Source organism: Cyprinus carpio, chromosome A8, assembly GCF_018340385.1.
Source record: "Cyprinus carpio isolate SPL01 chromosome A8, ASM1834038v1, whole genome shotgun sequence".
NCBI classification, from domain to species: Eukaryota; Metazoa; Chordata; class Actinopteri; order Cypriniformes; family Cyprinidae; genus Cyprinus; species Cyprinus carpio.
In genome coordinates, this window is record NC_056579.1 from 13,815,426 (window position 1) to 13,833,611 (window position 18,186).

At 36.3% G+C, this 18,186-nt stretch overlaps 2 protein-coding genes across 15 annotated transcripts in view; both read right to left on the reverse strand.

Moving 5' to 3' along the window:
• Window positions 1-14: 14 nt before the first annotated feature.
• Window positions 15-12,210, reverse strand: LOC109095098 (leiomodin-1-like). 11 transcript variants are annotated; one of them, XM_042762377.1, is made up of 7 exons: window positions 10,114-12,210; window positions 6,654-8,767; window positions 1,635-1,961; window positions 1,361-1,513; window positions 1,094-1,198; window positions 773-804; window positions 15-569 (listed from the first exon to the last, which is right to left on the reverse strand). In XM_042762377.1, the coding sequence occupies exons 1-2, from the start codon at window positions 11,845-11,847 to the stop codon at window positions 8,741-8,743; spliced, it is 1,761 nt and encodes a 586-aa protein (XP_042618311.1). In that variant the 5' UTR covers window positions 11,848-12,210; the 3' UTR covers window positions 15-569; window positions 773-804; window positions 1,094-1,198; window positions 1,361-1,513; window positions 1,635-1,961; window positions 6,654-8,740. The 11 variants fall into 11 exon arrangements, with proteins under 11 accessions (XP_042618311.1, XP_018964301.2, XP_042618310.1 ...); XM_019108756.2 differs by having other exon boundaries at window positions 1,361-1,516; XM_042762385.1 differs by lacking the exons at window positions 15-569; window positions 773-804; window positions 1,094-1,198; ... (1 more) ...; window positions 1,635-1,961; window positions 10,114-12,210 and adding exons at window positions 3,313-3,931; window positions 5,025-5,080; window positions 5,293-5,397; ... (1 more) ...; window positions 5,742-5,816; window positions 5,925-6,257 and having other exon boundaries at window positions 6,658-8,738.
• Window positions 12,211-16,430: 4,220 nt separating this feature from the next.
• kdm5bb (lysine (K)-specific demethylase 5Bb) overlaps window positions 16,431-18,186 on the reverse strand; it is a 19,416-nt gene continuing 17,660 nt past the window's right edge. For all 4 annotated transcript variants that reach the window (XM_042762389.1, XM_042762391.1, XM_042762390.1 and 1 more), the window contains 5 exons: window positions 18,136-18,186; window positions 17,888-17,981; window positions 17,612-17,784; window positions 16,894-17,130; window positions 16,431-16,818 (listed from right to left, as the gene is read on the reverse strand). The exon at window positions 18,136-18,186 is cut by the window's right edge and continues 423 nt beyond it. In XM_042762389.1, coding sequence (XP_042618323.1) covers window positions 16,684-16,818; window positions 16,894-17,130; window positions 17,612-17,784; window positions 17,888-17,981; window positions 18,136-18,186 — 690 coding nt within the window. In that variant the 3' untranslated portion in view covers window positions 16,431-16,683. The remainder of the gene's footprint in view (window positions 16,819-16,893; window positions 17,131-17,611; window positions 17,785-17,887; window positions 17,982-18,135) is intronic.

The window sequence follows — 18,186 nt, forward strand, 5'->3', positions numbered from 1 at the left end:
GTTAAACGGTTTGAGGGCCCTTCAGCTATTAGATAAAATTTTACTTTGTTCTGCCAAGTAAATTAAAAGCTTTATAGATTTATCACCAAACTGTAAATTTAGTGCTCATAAATATTCAACATATAGGCTATAATATTTGACCACAGTAAAATAGGCTATGAGCACACAGATAATTATATAGGGCACAGTTCCTTAGTTTGTTTGCAACTGACAAGACACTATAATTTGCTAAATGTTCTATTCTTTGACCACATACACCACAAATGCTCTGCAACAGAGTTAAATTTGAATGCAGCAGAGCAACCAATCTGCCACCCAGGAAATGGTGAACTGACTTTCATTTGGCCATCAGACTGATGGATGGCTAAAGTTACTCTGCAAACCATTTGCTTTTTTTATTGACTTGTTACAGAAACTGTATATTTTCCAGAATGACTTTGTTTCTGAGTCATGCGATCACAGTAATATACAGTTGAATGGATTAGAGAAAAACTGTCTTCTTTAGGTGGATCATCCAAACAATACACTACTATTGTTTCTTCACAGAGGTAACAGCCATCTTCCACAGCCTGCAGACAGAGACAAAAAGGAGTTCATACACAGTAAAGATTCAACACTGAGTGCATTTTCAAGAAATTTAACTTCACAGCATTCAAAGCTAAAAACTCAAATGTACATGCATGCAGTGATGATCTTTTTTTTCTTCTTCTTTTTTCTTTTGATACATTCATCAGATAAATTTGTTTGGTGCCACACAGAGAGGTTTTCACACCTGGTTGAAGTCTGGTGGATCTTGAGCTGTATCTTCGGTGGTGTGAGGTTTCATAACATCAACATGTGAATAATATATCAGTTATCATTAAAATGTCAGAATGAACTATATAAAGACCTAAGAAATATGAGAAATTTTTAAAGAATGACATTTGGAGGCATCATGACAACATGGTATAAAAATGCTTGAGTTTTTTTAAATCACTTTTTTTTTTCTTTGATAGGTTTTAAACAAGTATTTAATTAATATCAACTCTGTTTTGGGGTCGTGAAACCAATATATTGATGCAGTTAAAGTCTTAATGTGTATTTGTAATCTTACATCTGGACTTTGCATCTGATCTTCTCCTGTAAATAACCACTAAAGCCACAAGGATCCAGAAAACCAGGAATGACAATACACCTGTACAAACCACAGTGACATCAACTGAAATAAAAAGAACAAGATTATATAATTACAGTATTTCAGTTGCTGCAATGTGAGTACAGTGATAAAATAAGCGATTGTACAATAAATAAAAATAAATAAATGACCAATTACTGTTATTGTAAGAATTCAGTACATAAACTTACAAAAAAGAAGAGTTACCAGTGCTGTTGACGGGAGGAGTGGAACCTGGCGAATGGACTGTTGATGGTAATTGCTGAATGGATGAACTTGTACCTGTAGAGGTTAGTGTTGTTGTCCATATATATGTTATGTGTGGGTTTTCAGGGTTGTGTGTAGATCTGTTCACAGGAGCTGCTGAGAATAAAACAGAAAAAGAGGAATTTAAGTATTCTAAACATTTTTGTGAAATATTTAAATGGGAAGATAAATGTGTATGCTATGTTATTCACAAACTGTTTGCATAAATACCCACCTGGACGGACAGACAGATTAACTTTATTCAGTGTATCACTGAACCATTGATCAATTCCACAGTAATAAACACCAGAGTCAGTGAGTCTGAGATGTTTGATGGTTACAGAAAAGAACAGTCCATTCACAATATTAATTAAAGAGTATCTTCCATCTGAGATGACCTGATCAGGCTTTGCACTTTTAATCAAAACATATTTACAGGGATCACGACAAAAGTACTTGGGTGTAAATTTATAGTCATCTAGATATGGACATCTGATCTCCACCGTTCCACCCACTGTTCCCTCATAAACATTTCCAGACTTCATCAACACACCGGTCAAAACTAGAGAAAACACAGTCAGTTTTTCAGTTAAACAGACACTTACAGAAAATTCATATTATACATTTTGACCCATTAAAATTTCAAAAATAGAAACAATCATCAGACAACAAAATGCAAAAAAGTTCTCAAAAAAATCTTTAAATCTATGTGTTTTATATTGATGGATCGGATGCTCATCTGTACATTTCTAAATATAACTTATTGATCATATTGTTATGCAAAATAAATCTAATATAATCAATATTTGGTATGTCTATCAAACAAAATATTATGGAAAGGAATGGAAAACGTAAAGAAAATAAAAAATGTTACCCATAAAAAGCCACAGAATCGTCATAAGAGTTTTCATTCTCCCTGATATCATCTCCACCTTAAAACATCCGTATAGTATTTATAAAGAATTTATAACATTAAAACAAACAATAAACTGTGACGCTCAGTAAAGGTTTTCAACTTACTGTTTCTCACACTGCAGCTGGCAGATGAACTGAAAGAGAGAGAGACAGAGAGAGAGAGAGAGAGAGAAACTTCTGTACGATGTTAGAGGCAAGAGAGAGACACTAAGTAAAATAAGAAAATTCTTAATATATGCAAAAACCAGATGCAGTCAAATATAATATTGCACAGTATACAATTTTGAAATCAACACAAAACAAATACTTAAAACAGCAGTGTGTTCTGAGATTAATTGCAGCTTCTTCCAGAGATGTGGTTAATAAAACCCTGTGAAGAGGAACAGCCTCAGTACTGCAACACCTAAGCTGTTTCAGTGTGTTCAAGAACACAACACACTAAATCAAATCAGACTAGCCCCACTAACACCCAACACTTCTTTTACTCTGTTGATATCAGCATTGTTTGGCTAAAATATTTTTATTGATGTTGGCTGCATACTGCATTTTTAACTTAAATTACATTTTTGTGTCTTCCTAAAAACCTTCCTGTGTCAACGCAACAAATGTGACACTGGACCACAAAACCAGTCTTAAGTGTCAATATTTGGCGGAGATACAACTTTTGAAAATATGGAATCTGAGGGTGCAAACAAATCAAAATACTGAGAAAATCGCCTTTAAAGTTGTCCAAGTGAAGTTCTTAGTAATGCATATTACCAATCAAAAATGAAGTTTTGATATATTTATGGTAGGACATTTACAAAATATCTTCATGGAACATGATCTTTACTTAATATCCTAATGATTTTTGGCATAAAAGAAAAATCGATATCATTTTGACCCTTACAATGTATTTTTGGCTATTGCTACAAGTATGCCCCAGTGACTTAAGACTGGTTTTGTGGTCCAGGGTCACAAATGACATTGTGATTTTTCACACTGATTTTGCACACAGCTTTTGGTTTGAACAGATTTTTTATTGTAAACTGAATTATTAGCATGAAGCCATTCTTTCATTCTTTTCAAATCTGTGGTTGACTAGTTCATCTCTGAAGAAAATGAGACAGATTTTTTTTTTTTTTTTAAGTCTTAATATAAGAGATGCTTGGACAAAAGGAAGTCTTATAATATTAATACACACCATCTGGCTAAAATGAGAAAAAGTTATAAGAAAAATGTGGATTTACTAATTTAATCAAGTCAGATAAAAGAAAAACAGTCACAAACTATATATACATATATAGCCTTTTTTTGGCAGCTTTGCAGTTTAATTTCACAGCCTGGCCCATGTGTTAACAACAGGATGTTTGCAGGAGGGTTTTAGCATGCTGATCACATGCACCATCTCATGTCAGCAGGGTTTTCAGAGTGACATCTTTGATGAGAGAATGACACTGATAGTCATTTATGCTCAATGTTGTGTAATTAAGCGTTCACATCATTCTGGGGTGCAGGATCACAATGCTGCACGGTGGAATATATTATAGAAGAATCGCCATCTCTAGCTGGACCAGCCAGACTGTATACAGCAATTTCATCATAGAGGTGATGAACATCCTCTACAGTCTGAGAGACCTGATGAAAGAGAAAGAGACATAAGTGTTTATATTAGTGCTGGGGATTTGTAGTTTCATCATAGAGGTGATGAACATCCTCTAATATATATAATATATATATATATAGATATATATATATATATATATATATATATTTAAATCGTGATTTATCGCATTATTGTCTGTCATTAATCGCAATTAATCGCATTGTTATGCATAAAACTAATAATACATAGCCTAGTATATTGTGCACTTTTTTCATTTAAAAGTAGGCCTACTGCTATATGAACAAAAGTGTAATAACATTTGGTTTGCAAACACTTTTAACAAATAAGCTGCTTTGTACAGCAGTGTAGATATAGATGTAGATATAGATAGATATACCCACTGATATAGATCAGTGGGTGTGAGCGCTAACGGCGCCGGAGTGCAGATCTTCTGAGACCTGCTGCATGATTGCGTCAATACAGTATTTCTGAGCGGCAAAAGCGATAGATCTGTAGACCAATATACTGTGAGAGGGACGTGTGTTACCGCGTCCCATTCGGCTCAAAATAATAAACCACAAAGATAACAAAACGATTCACTCCACTGTGTTGAGAGAGAGAGTGTCTCTGCTGTCTTCACGTGCTATCGGAAACTTACTATTTCCAACTTATAAAGTCATGATTACGAGCTCGTTGCATTCTTTTCTGTTAAAAATAACAGTGGTCAGTGGTTTGTGAATGTTGATGCTTAGCCCAAATAATTTGATCGGGAGCATGCCCTCCTGTGACCCATGATTTGTCTGTATGTGTATTCAGAGCCAGTGAGCAACGGACTTTCATAATAATAAAAAACCGCGTTAACGCGCGATAAATCGGCGTTAATCTGTTAATGCGTTAACGCGATAATAACGCTTTAACTTGCCCAGTCCTAGTGGACATACCAAAAACATATTTAGTAGGCTAAATTCATAGTTCATCCAACATGTCTACCATAATCACATTAAACAACTAGCTTTACTACAAAGGAAATTTATTCATGTAATGTTGATCAGTTCATACAGTTTGTAGTCATATATGCTGATACTTTAAGGTAAAATGATGTATCAATAGCAGATGTTTTTATACCTGGTTGAGATCTGGTGAATCTTGAACTGGATTTTCAGGGACAGGTGGTTTCAGACCTGAAAAATGGCCATAAACATGTTGATACAACCCAGTCACAGTGTCTTAAACTGCAATAGTGATCCGAAGAAAATAAGACATGATCTCATGACATGCTCTCTATTGATTTTTAAAACTGATGCAATTGGGCTTTTTTGATCACTTATTATTTGTAATATTTGATAGTCTTTCATGAAACTATCAACTCATTATTGTTTGTGTGCGGTCTTACATCTGGACTTTGATTCTGATCTTTTCCTGCAGAGAGACACTAACGCCACAAAAACCCCGAACACCAGCAGCACCAGAACACCTGCACAAACCACAGGTATGCTAACTGAGATAAAAAGAGAAAAGAATAATCATTAAATATTCTGTTTACAATGTTATACAATGTTGCAAATAAATTATAACTGTCATCTTAAAATACATGCATAAAAAATACAAAAATAACTGCTACCAGAGTTTTTATCCAGTGGTGTAGATCCCTTTGACTGGACTGTTGGTGATGTTGGTGAGAACTGCTCATATGAACTAGATTTATCTGAAAGAGAGACTGAGAAAAAAAAGAGAGAATCACATATGATTATAAATACAAAATTTCCTTACTAAATTGAATACATTTTCCTAAATTATAAGTACTGTTGTAAAACTGATCATTAATTTGCTGACTGGATGTACCTGTAGAGGTGAGTGTTGCTGTCCGTGTTATATGTGTGTTTTCCGGGTTGTGTGTAGATCTGTTCACAGGAGCTGCTTAGAATAAAACAGAAAAAGGGGAAATTAACATTTTTGTGAAATATTTAAATGGGAAGATAAATGTATATGCTATGTTATTCACAAACTGTTTGTATAAATACCCACCTGGATGGACAGACAGATGAACTTTATTCAGTATATCACTGAACCATTTATCAATTCCACAGTAATAAACACCAGAGTCTGTGAGTCTGAGATGTTTGATGGTTACAGTAAAGATCCGTCCACTGACAATATCAATCAAAGAGTATCTTCCACCTGAGATGACCTGATCAGTCTTTGCACTTTTAATCAAAACATGAGCATATTTACAGGGATCACGACAAAAGTACTTGGGTGTATAATTATAGTCATCAAGATATGGACATCTGATCTCCACCTTTCCGCCCACTGTTCCCTCATAAACATTTCCAGACTTCATCAACACACCGGTCAAAACTAGAGAAAACACAATTAAAAATGTCATTACTTCATACAGACAGACAGTATACAGACGGTCGACAGACAAATACAACTGAAACAGTTTAGATGCGCTCACATTTACACTGATAGCCTGTAATGAGATTAGTTTAAAACAATCTCTAATAACCAAAGAGACGGTCTTAAATTCTTTCTGAAGTGTTCACATAATTCAGGCAAGATAATTTTACACTGAAAAAAAGTGGATTTATTACAGAAGTTTGTTTGTAAAACACTTATTTAACATAATATTTATCATTACGATATTTCACTCCTAAGGTCACAAAGTTCATGCATTTGCTGTTTGCTGTTAACATGCACACGACTGCAGTACGAGATAAATGATTATATATCAAGCAGGAAAAAAGTATTTACCTACAAAAACAGAGAGAATCTTTAGATGGACTTTCATTCTCCCTAATTTATCACATCCTCTTTAAGCAAGATATCCTCTTTATAACAAAATACAGCATAAAATCATAACACGATAAAATCTGTATACTGTCTCTCACTTGTTAGTTCAATCAGTTACTAGAAGAACAGTGCTTTTGAGAAAAAAAGAAAGGAGGGAGAGAGAGAGAGAGAGAGAGAGCGCGACTAACATACAAAAGAAGGAACCAATGACCGTTTAGCTGTAACTGACATGGCTGCAAGGGCAAACACAATAGCAGTCTTCGGCTCAGGAAGGAAATGAAGCCGAACAGAAGTGGAGTTGACACTTTTTGTCACTGATGCATTTGCAAGGACATATGTGATTATGCAAAGACAAAAGATGGAAACAGTGTTTCAGCTGTTAATATCTCTGTTTTCTTCTTCTAATAAAAACGGGCTGTGAATTTCCATGAACATCAATCTGCCCTAAAATATATTTACTAAGTCATTTAATTTCTCTGCTGTGAATTATGCTTTATGTTCCTATTTCTCTTCGTCACAGCTATTTTTGTTTTACAGCAATATCTACATACAGTATATACCATGTCTTCAGTTTTCTTCTACAGAGAAATGACCATGAATTACTTCGACAAAGGGTAGTCCACATTTCATCTAGTGTCTGCTTTGCGTTTGGGTATTTTTGATCCCTCTGCCACCTGTAGGTGGGATACATGAATTGCTCCTGTTATATGATACTGTGGTACAGAGACAACAGTTAGGTCTGTCTTCTTTAACCACAAAATAAACACTTCACATTTTAATTACATCACATTCATTGCAGGGAAAACAACAAAAGAGTTCAGAGTTTATAGTCTGAGCATTCGATCCTCTGTTCCCTTTTTAAAAATCAAATTTAATCAATACCAGGAATCATTTGTGGAGGTTAATTTACCAATTTGTCATCCAGCTAAAATTCATAAAATCCAATGCAATGCTTCATAAAGTCCAATGCAATACAGACAAAACGTCTAATACACATCAGTTAAGATTACATATACAGAGATCTCAGGTAGGTCATATTTGCTAATGCAAAATTTTTCAAGTGATATCTAAATTATATATTAGTTATTTATCAATAAATGCTGCCCATGGATGTGGTAAATTCTGCAGATGTGAGAGGAAGTGGGTTGTTCTAATTGTTCTAATTTCCCTCCTTGTATTGTACACTATCATCGATTTATGGTTTTAAATTAATTAATATTTACATTTAATGAGGCAGTATATAATTTATCAAAATATGCTGCAGAATGCATGGGATGAACCTTCACCTCAATATTTTAATAAACTCAATACTAGAATGTATATTGTGTGCACAGCTGTCACTGATACAAATGGAGGGTTGTTTGATGAACAGTTTGATGAATAGCATTTGTAATGAAACCATGATGAACAAAATAATAATAAAATAATTTTTTAACAGGAGTGAATATATTTTAATACAGAAGCCCAAACTAAAAACTCCAAAAGTCCAGAAAAAAATCCTTGGCCATAAAAAGATTTAACATGAAGTTAAACTCAATACCACATTCATAATCAGAATAGTTTATAGATCTTATGTAAGAAGGTTCCTCAATTTACAAACACATAACATGACAGAAGATCATACTTGTGGGGTTTCTGAGAATATTTAGAGGTTTATTTAGCATATTGCATTCTAGACAGAGTAAGGATTAGTACTTTATTATATATTAGTATTTAAGAATATTGTAAGCATGCCAAAACCAATAGTCTGAATGTATCTAATTTATTTGACAAATCTTTCTCTGAGGGTCCTTAAACACCAACAGATGCCCCACAAAGATTGAATGTTGACTGCTTAGCCGTCAGTCCTGAAAAAATCACACTCAGATAGCAAAGTCTCCCACCTCAAGTGTTTAGATATCGAATAATCCAAACTGGCTGTATTTTGGAGTGTCTGAACCAGTTAAGGAGGAATCTCAACTTGAGGATTCAGTGACTCCTCCATGATGACGGGTCACTGGAGGACTGCAGGGGAATCTGAAGGTAGAAGCACGTACACTGGACAGATACTATCTCAACCACTTAGGGATCTCAACCTGAGAGGAAGATTGAAAAGAAGATTAAGTACTTATAATATTATATTATACAACATTACATACATTTTTTTATGAATTAGTGTAAAAATGAGTGTAAAAATCCATTTTTCATACCTTTCATTTAATGAAAATTGATTGTTTTTATTTTTATTTATTAATTATTATATTTAATTTTTTTTGTGTTTGTTGGGGTTTTTTTTGAAATTGCATATATGCATCGTGTCACTTCATATCTGTGCACAGACAAAAGCAGCTCTGGCTGTGGATAGCATGATGCTGAAATTTTGGTGCCACAATGAACAAGAAAAATTGCCCATGGATTATTCAAAACAGCAAATCACTGGGGAATAACCAGTTGTAAAAAAAAAAAAAAAGGTCATTGATAAGATGTTCTGTATCCAAGTGCACACCGGTGCCTCATCCCACATTCATCCATGCAAAGAAGCAGATCCAAAGCAAAATTAAACCAGTCCATCTCATCTATAATAATATTGTGGATTATTAATATTTATATAAACAGGAGAACTTGCTTTTAAATTAATTTGAAAAAATTCTAAATGAGTGACTGTGTGCCTGAGGTTAGTAATTTGCATTAAAAACATCTCCATATAAGGGCTTCTTCACAGCTTTTAGTCAGTCTCAGTGAACATGATATGCTCTCTAAAGAAGGCTCTCGAGCAATACCAAGTGCAAGTGTGCCATCTTCAAACCACTTTAAACACAATAAATAACTTTTTACACATTCAAATTACAGACTCAGCCAGCTATATCTGCATTTTCTGCAGAGAAACCTCTGCATAGCCTGCATACTTTAATGTTAAAATGATAAGAGCCACCAAGGCTATGTGATTTTTGCATGTGTGGTTTCAGTTGTTTCTATATTTTTTGTAAGTTAAGAATAAATTTTAATACAAAACTTACACATGAGTCATGATTTGTTCGTGAAAATATTTCACAGTGAGACCAAGGCTGCATCTGAAATCACATACTTCCATACTATAGCCTATATAGTGTGTGAAAAACAGTATGTGAAAAGAGTAGTATGTCCAAATTTGTACAATTCAGAATGCAAAAAGTACCCATGTGACTAACTACTTCCGGAATGATTCTAAAGTGTGCATCCAATGAACACTTTAATATCCCTTGAGGCCACAGGAGAGGATTTCTTTTAAAAGTTGCAAACTGCAAGAGGGCCAAAAATTACAAAATTGCTTTAACTTGCATTAAAATATCTTAAGAATATAATGCTGTAGAAAGAAGCCTTCACATTTTCTTATTAGGATGGTGATGTATGGTCATGTACTGGCATGTGTAGTAACATCAATGACATGTGATGTCCGTGTCACCTTTTTGAGAGCGTTCATGCTGCTGTTTCTGATCGAGTCCAGCAGCTGATCTCTGGAGCTCCTGTCCGTCTGTTGGACAGCTGCACTGCTGTCTGGTTTCCTCTGAGAGATCGGGGTCAGCAACCTCCTCAGGGCCTGAACATCTAATGCTGGGCCGGGAGGGGGTGGAGGAGGAGGAGCTTGTCGACTTCCTTTTGGCCCTTCTTTCTTTCCTGTTACCTCTGATGGTAGGTGTCTAGACAGTAGCTTTGTGGGCGGAGCTTTGGGAGTTTCCTGAGAACAAGTGAATTTTGAATGGGAAGCAAATTTAGAGTCTTTCTTTTGAGTGTTGATGGGCGAAGTTGTTGGCTTATTCTTCTCAGGTGAACTCTTATCTTCACATGGGGTGGAGTCGGACTCCTGTCTGGCAAGTTTTTGTGCTTCTAGTCGTTGCTGCCTCTTCCTGTCCATGTTCCGGCTCAAGATGTTCGTCATGGCCATCCTGGGCCCAGCCAACTCAAAGTGGTATCCCAGCTTCAGCAGTGAAGAGTTGTGACGTAAGACTTTGGCCATCTCCATTTCAGTCTTCCCTCCGCAAATGTGTCTCTGGTTATGAAACCTCAGCTCCATAAGCGTGCTGTTGTGCTGAAGAGAGTTGATAATGGCCAGGATGCCTTTGCCTGTCAAATGATTCGAGTCGAGGTTGATGCTGGTGAGGGTTGAATTATTTCGTAGGGTTGCAGCGATGGCGAACGCGACATGATCATCCGCTCTCGTGTTTGCAAGGCAGAAGGTTCTGATGTGAGTGTTGCTGCGAAGACCTTCTGCAAACTGTATCAGGGTGTCTGTCTTAATGGTGTCTGAATTATTGACGATGATCTCTGTTAGTTCAGGGTCATCGCTGCGAACCTGCTCCAGAAGGTCATCAAACATGCTGAAGCCAGTGTCACTGTCCAAATCTTCGCTAAAAGACTCATCCTCCTCAGTAGTACCAGAACGGTCATCCACGCCATGAGAGTTCAATGAGCTGTTATAGGTGGAAATGGTAGATATTTTCACCTCGTTGTTTTCTGATTGTTTCACTTTTTCTTCTTCACTCTCTTTCTGTGCTCTGGTTGTATTTCTCTGTGAGTGAAGTTTCTCATCCTCCTCTTCTCTCTCTCTTCTTCTGCATCTTTCTTCTATATTTCTAAATCTGCTTTTCTTCTCCTCTGTTTCTAACAGGTTTATTCTTCCTCCTGCTCTGTTGTTCTTCGGTTCTTCTATGGTTTTATTTCTGCTTTCATATTGTTTCTTGACTTCTGCCTCATTGTCTTTTACTTTTAGGTCTTCAGTGTCTTTATCCCCTTGCAGTTTGGAGACAAACCCTCGTATTTTGGAGTTTTCACTTGCTTTTTTCATCTCATTCCTCCCTCTTTCTTTCTTATATTCTTTTTTCTCTTGCAGTTTAGATATGAGGTCTAGAGTTTTGCTGCTTCCTCTTTCTTTCATAGAAAGCTCTTTTCCACTTTCTGTCTTATTACCTGTTCTCTCTCTTTCTCTCTTCTCCTCCTCCCTTTTCTTCTCTTTGCCTTTGTCTTCTTCATCAGATACATTCCTAGAATCATCCTCGCTTTTTCTTGCTCTCTCGTTATCTTTTTCGCTCTCAGCATTTCTGCTCTCTGTGTCGGGAGGATCGCCACTCTGCGACCTGGAAAACTCTCTGCTCCTCATCCGGCGGAGTCGATCTCTCCTTCTGCCATCCCCTCCCTTCATAAATTAAACACAAAATACATTATTCACCACAGCACATTAAATCTGAGAAGCTGTTTGTCTTTTGACTGTTTGAATATCTGATTTTGGTTAATTGTTACCTGACTTTCGACATCTTAATCACCATATTCACATTCTAAATTAGTTTCCATTTGCTTTCATTTCGGTGTAATTATTGATAAATATCAACATCCTCATTAAATCTGTGGGGGCATCAAACAAACGAAACTTATCTAGAATAATTACAGCTGATGGCTGAACCCAGCTGGACCGAGTGAGTTATTTTTAGTAGTCATTAAAATGGAAAGAACGTTCTGTGCAGATTTGTGAGCTATTGTTTGAAGAAGTCTTAAAACTCTCAGATGTGCCCTTATAAGGCAGCAAAGGGAGGAACATTTAGGACTGGAATTCTGTCCTTGACAGTTCCAAAGCCTCACTGTGGCCAAGCTTTAAGCAAACACATTCACAAATCTCTGAAGTGCATCACTCTTAACCACCGACTACTGTAAAATTACCTGAACATAAATTTTATTCTCACAGCTGTTTTACTGAATACATGCGGAAGTGACTATCCAGTTAGCAAGTTCACTCTGCCAACATAATGACGCAGCTGAACAAACTTCACAGCACAATATCAAATGAGATCAGAAAGATGGTCTTTACAGGTTAGGATTGATCAAAAATAAGCTAAAAACAGGTAACCATGTTTATAAAGAGCACAATGTTACTTAGTAACTTGTAAGATTCCTCTGAGATTATGTGTGTGTGTTCTGTTGCCTGCTGAGCATGTTTCAAACAAACACTTCAGTGTCTCAATAGAGTTTAAAAGTAGTTTGTGGCCCCTTGAGTGTATCTCACATTACTAGTGCCTCATTAGCACCTATTTAATCATGTAAAACAAAGCTAGCACTCCCAAAAACACAAGGAACACCATCCCAGAAGGACCAGATCATCTGCTTAATCTAGAAAATGCTCATTTTTACACCATACCCCTAGAAAATCCTATTGAGGTGGATTCCAAAATGAATGACTTCAGCAACTCTGATGTCAAAGGTTAGTTCTACATAAATGGTGTGTGTTGTTCTACATAAATGGAGTTCACCAATAGATGATGGCAAAATTATAGGCCATTGGGATCCCTTAATGGGCCATGTGCGTGCAGCAAAACGGGTGTTGATACATGGGACCATGACATGTCAGGCATGTAGGCCATACTGATTAACAGGGATCTCAGTGCTACATCAGCCATTCACTGTGTTCACAGATCTACAAATATGTCACACTGTGATGAGATCTTAAACAGTTAGAGACTGAATGACAAACGACCACAGGTCAGCTCTTCATTATTCATTGTTCCTTCATGCAACATCATACAAAAATAAATCCATGTTAATGTATTTTGGAAATTTGGATTAACTGAAACATTTAAATATTCCAGGGGTTAAGTTTAAAATTTGTACAATTATTAAGAAACCTAATTAGTTAGTGTTATTCTGTGTAAGAAATGTATAACTGATTGCTGAATGTGTATGTATGTGTGTGTGTGTGTGTGTGTACAAATTTGAAATAACTTTAAAAGTCTTAAAATTTAAGAAAAGTTTTGTTGGTGGACTAAAATAGCTCTAACTCTTGGAAGCAAATGCCATTATACATTAGGGAATTTACTATCATTTTTTTGTTTTTTACTAACAATAAACATAAAGAAAATAATTATATTTTTAAACAACTTTTTTGTATAGAATAGTTTTTTTTATTCTAATTATATAACAGTTTTCAACAACAACAACAATTATTATTATTTTTATCAAGCATTATGTGTTCGGTTATCTCTGTATGGGTTTGTTTGTTTGCCGCTCACAGTAGTCCAGCATAGCCTCTCTGTCATATCCTCTGGACGGTAGTTTGTCCGTCTGGTTCCGCTGCCGGAGTCCCACCGGTACACTCGGGTCGGGGTCGATATAAACGAGCTCTCGCTCGAGCTCCTCCACCTCCTCCGGTGAGAGCGTCGCGAGCAGCAGGTCCGTGTCCGAGTCGTCGCTCCCTCGTCGCTCCGCAACCTTTTGTCTGGACATTTTCTTTGGAAATATTTAATGTTTATTTGCCAAGTATAATGTTTCAGTCTGCGGAAATGCAGCTGTCTCAGTTTAAACAGTATCTTTCCCCTTCACACGTGCTATTAAATCCATGATAAAAAGCGTGCAGAGGGTATCGCGCTCAGAGCGCCTTTCACGAGCTCCAGCTCAGGTTCGAGCGCCAGGACGCATTCCGCGCGATCCTTCACATCTGCGTGACGCACAAATGAGAGCGTTTCTCTATCACACAGATTGTGTAGTTTTTTTTACACCAGTGGTCCTCCAATAACATTTTCTCACAAGTTTGTAAGAATTCGGTCATATTCATAAGGAATAATTCCTTTCCCCTTCCACAACCCAGGCATCTTCTGCTCTGTTTGGATCCTATGCCTGAACGTATCAGTGGTTCTTTTGATAAATTTTGATGAGTTCTGTGACATCAATTTTGTGTGTTGAATGTGTGTATGAATAGTATTTCTTGGAAGTCATGAACACTAAATCAGTTCTAGTTTGTTAACAATGAAAAAAATTGCGATTTATTTGTTTTTGGAGGACTTGGGCTTCTGCTGCCAAATGAAATGACATGCACATGAATCACCGCTAGATGGCAGCGTTTTCACCGGTACTTGCTAGTACAACTAAGTAATTTACGCATTCGACCCCCAGTTCACAAACAGCCTGAAAACAAAAAACGGTCAAATTAAACTTATTTTTAGAAGGTAAAATGATATTGGTGTGCATAAAAAACAATCAATTGATTTTCTTTTTTTTAAATTCAAATTTGCTACTCATTACTAGTTATTATATGCTGATTCAATGGTCTGCAGTCAACATTCCTCAAATTTACAAAAAGTAAATATCACTGGTATAACAGTGAAATTATCAAAATTGTTTCTCATAAACCGTAGTATTCTAAGATTCTAATAAAAACTGCTGTGAGAATCTGATACATGGTAGCCTATAATAAACCAATAATGCTCATTTAATTAAAAAGAAGTGATGATCACTGTGACACACCGGTTCATTATATATATATGTATATATATATATATATATATATATATATATTTATTTTTATATATATTAGTTTTTGTGTGTTGTAGAGTTATGCTATTGATCTTCACTGTTAGTGAGAGATATAAAGCAGCGTTTCACTCTAGTAAGATTGTCCTAACCTGGTCAAAGGCATTATTATTATTATTATTAGGTATTATTATTTATTCAAATGTTGAATTTTAAAGTGATAACTAATTGCAGCAATCATTTTTTTATACAGTGAGGTTAGTTTGAAATTATTTAGCTCTTTATTAAATCCTTAGCTTGGGGGCTTTGAGTATTTTAGCCCTTCCCATCTCTGAAGACTATGACTTACAACTCTTTACAATCATAAAGAGTAATAATACAAAATAATAACACAAAATCTGAGTTGCAAGTTGAAAAAGAGTTCACTCAGACATACGAAAATAATGTTGCTCAAATTAATTTAATTTTAAACCATTTTTTAAATAAATATTGCATGCAGATTTCAAAATCTCATATTGTCTACAAAAGTCTATGTGGAATAAGTGCTTTTAAAACATGATTAAAAATGGTGAAAAACATAAGTGAAATTATGACCAGTTTCTGTATCAAAAAAGGCATACAATCGATAGAAGGTCTACTAAATGGGGGGAAACTATAAAAAAGGTTTAAAAATGATCTTGAATTCTAACAATTTTAAGGCAGGAACTGAAGCCCAAAAGAGTGCTTGATTGAGAGAATCTGTGACTCTGTGAATGTGAAAATAGAAATATTTTAAAACTAATAAAAATGGCAAAAGCACAAAGAATTACTAAAACCTAAAATTAAAACTAAATAGTAACTATAAATAGTAACTAACTCAAAATATTAATCAATACTATATTAGTATAAATAAAGCTAAAATACTGATCTGTGATTAGTGTAAAGAAATCAAAAGCACCAACATACCAGTGATCACTAAAAAAAGGGAAGAGACTTTGTCTGATATTAGAACAAAGAGTTTTATTCCACACTATAAATTGTCAAACCCCAAACCCCAACACCCCCCACCCTCACCCTTCAAAACGGCTTGAGCAGGTTTTATGGCAGTTCATTACACTCTTCTGTCTGCTACAGTTCTGACGTGTGTGTGTGTCTGTTACATATCCTGAATATCTGACCACCATCTCTAAAAGCACCAACACAACTGAGACCGCTGCAACTTCCTGAAACTTACAAACAACATTATTGCTCCGATAAATAAAACTAATCTACAAAAGGAAATAAAACGTCACAACGGAGAGAATCCCAGATGCCCGTGTACTGAAACGGCAAGTTTCCAAAAAATAATTTCTCTGTATTTATTATATTGTATTTGGTGAAAACTGTTCGTTTGTCCTGTGTTGTAGCGTTTCTGACCGTGCATGCAAAAGAGACGACCCTCGCTGCGATTCACGAGAGCGTCTCTCCTCCACGCCAGAAAGCAACACAAACACAAACCCATGCACCGCTATATTCATTCAGCATTTAGCATATTTATTGTTTTAGACAATCACAAACAGTTCGACAGAAGGAAAAAAGCTGTAAAAATACAAAAAAGTGACCAAATAGTATCATTCAGGACAACAGAGTCCAACAAAGAGCAAAATAGCACCGTTGTTACAAAGGTCAGAGGTCATAGGTTAAAGAACGGGGAGGGTCAGTTACACATCCAGGAGAAGGGATGGAGGAGGATAAAGTGGGAGACCAGCTGCCTTCTTCATCTGACTCACTTCCGGCGGCCTGCGTTGGTTGTGCTGCAGGTCACACACATGTAATCCTCCTTGGCTGCGAGTTCTGCTGATACACCCACACATATCATATGGAACCAGCAGTTACAGCAGTCACACTGAACCCAGTACACCTAAAGCAGATAGAAACCAGTCAAAACACATTCAAACACACACACATGGTCAATACACTATGATCACTTGCCCACCTCTTCTCCCTCCGGCTGGAGACAGTTCTCTGCTGGACACTGGGTCATATCCTCTTCAGAGTCTTCTGACTGAGACACGTCTGACGCAGAGACCGATGCCTCTTTCCTCTCTCTCCGCTTCTCTGTACCCATCCGCTGCTTCTTGCTTTTCGGCTTTATCCCTCTATCCCTGATCTCAGTCTCTTCTCTGTTCATCCGCCGCTTGGCTTTCTTTTCTGCTGAAGTGATTGCATCTCGCTGTTGAGGGCAAAGAGGAAGACAGAGAGAAGTTATGAATTTAGATCTTAAACATGAAATTAATACTTTTATTCAGCAAGGATGCATTAAATTGTTTTTTTGTTTTTGTTTAAAGTGACCGCAAAGACATTTAAAAGAAGCGTTTCTAAGATTTCTATTTTAAATAAATGCTGTTCAATAGAACTTTCCATTCAAAGAATCCTGAAAAAAAGTATCATGATTTCCACTAAAAATTATACTCAATTATATAAAATAAGTGCTTCATCTATCAGAAACGAAGCTGAAATCACACCGAGAAGCATATAATATTTGCTGATCTTAGAGCTCGGTGTTGGTTTGTCTCAAAGTTCATACATTATGCCCATGGAGAAAACAGATCTTTAATTTGATTGAACCTGATTGTTCTTTTGAATTAGTGACTGAATTTTAATCGTTAAATAGCTTAAAAGAAATGATGCATGCACAGCCTCGCGCTCCTTGCCTCTCTCTGTGGTGAGGAGTGTTCTGGTGTGAGGTAGGGTGCGTGTTCTGTGTGGGATGTGTTTGTGGTCGGGGGGCCGGACAGCAGAAGTCTGTAGAGCTGCTGGGTCTCGGGGAGAGAAACCTGCAGGAGCAATCCCTCCACCATCAGTTCCTCCAACTCCGAACTGAGACCTGGAACATAGACACAGCTTCATTATAAAACATAAGCAGTCGTCTGCACAGTGATTTTCAGAAAACATGAAAATGCTTTTGTGTATGCATGAATGATACAGACCCTGGAGAGGGATACAACGCTGCTCTGTGTAAAACACCGACTGTTCTTGCCCCGAAACACCCCAGTCCTGACACCGAGATGGAGATCCACACAGCTGATACAATAAAAAAAACATATATTTTTATAATAATAAATTCTGTAATATTTATTGTATTAAAAACAATAATAAAATATAATAAAAATAGCAGAATTTTCCCCTTTGGAAACAAGACATCAAATTGCTAACAGTCTGTGATATAATGTCTAACCTTCCTTTTATGCCCAGTGGTCCTGTGGCTCAGTGTGGGTGAAGCTCTTCT

Excerpts from the sequence above, each read along its gene's own strand:
- LOC109095098 (XM_042762377.1), bottom strand. The coding sequence starts at position 11,847 with ATGAAGGGAGGGGATGGCAGAAGGAGAGATCGACTCCGCCGGATGAGG. Across the intron at positions 8,768-10,113 it reads GCATGAACGCTCTCAAAAAG|GTTGAGATCCCTAAGTGGTT; the intron begins GTGACACGGACA and ends TCTTCCTCTCAG.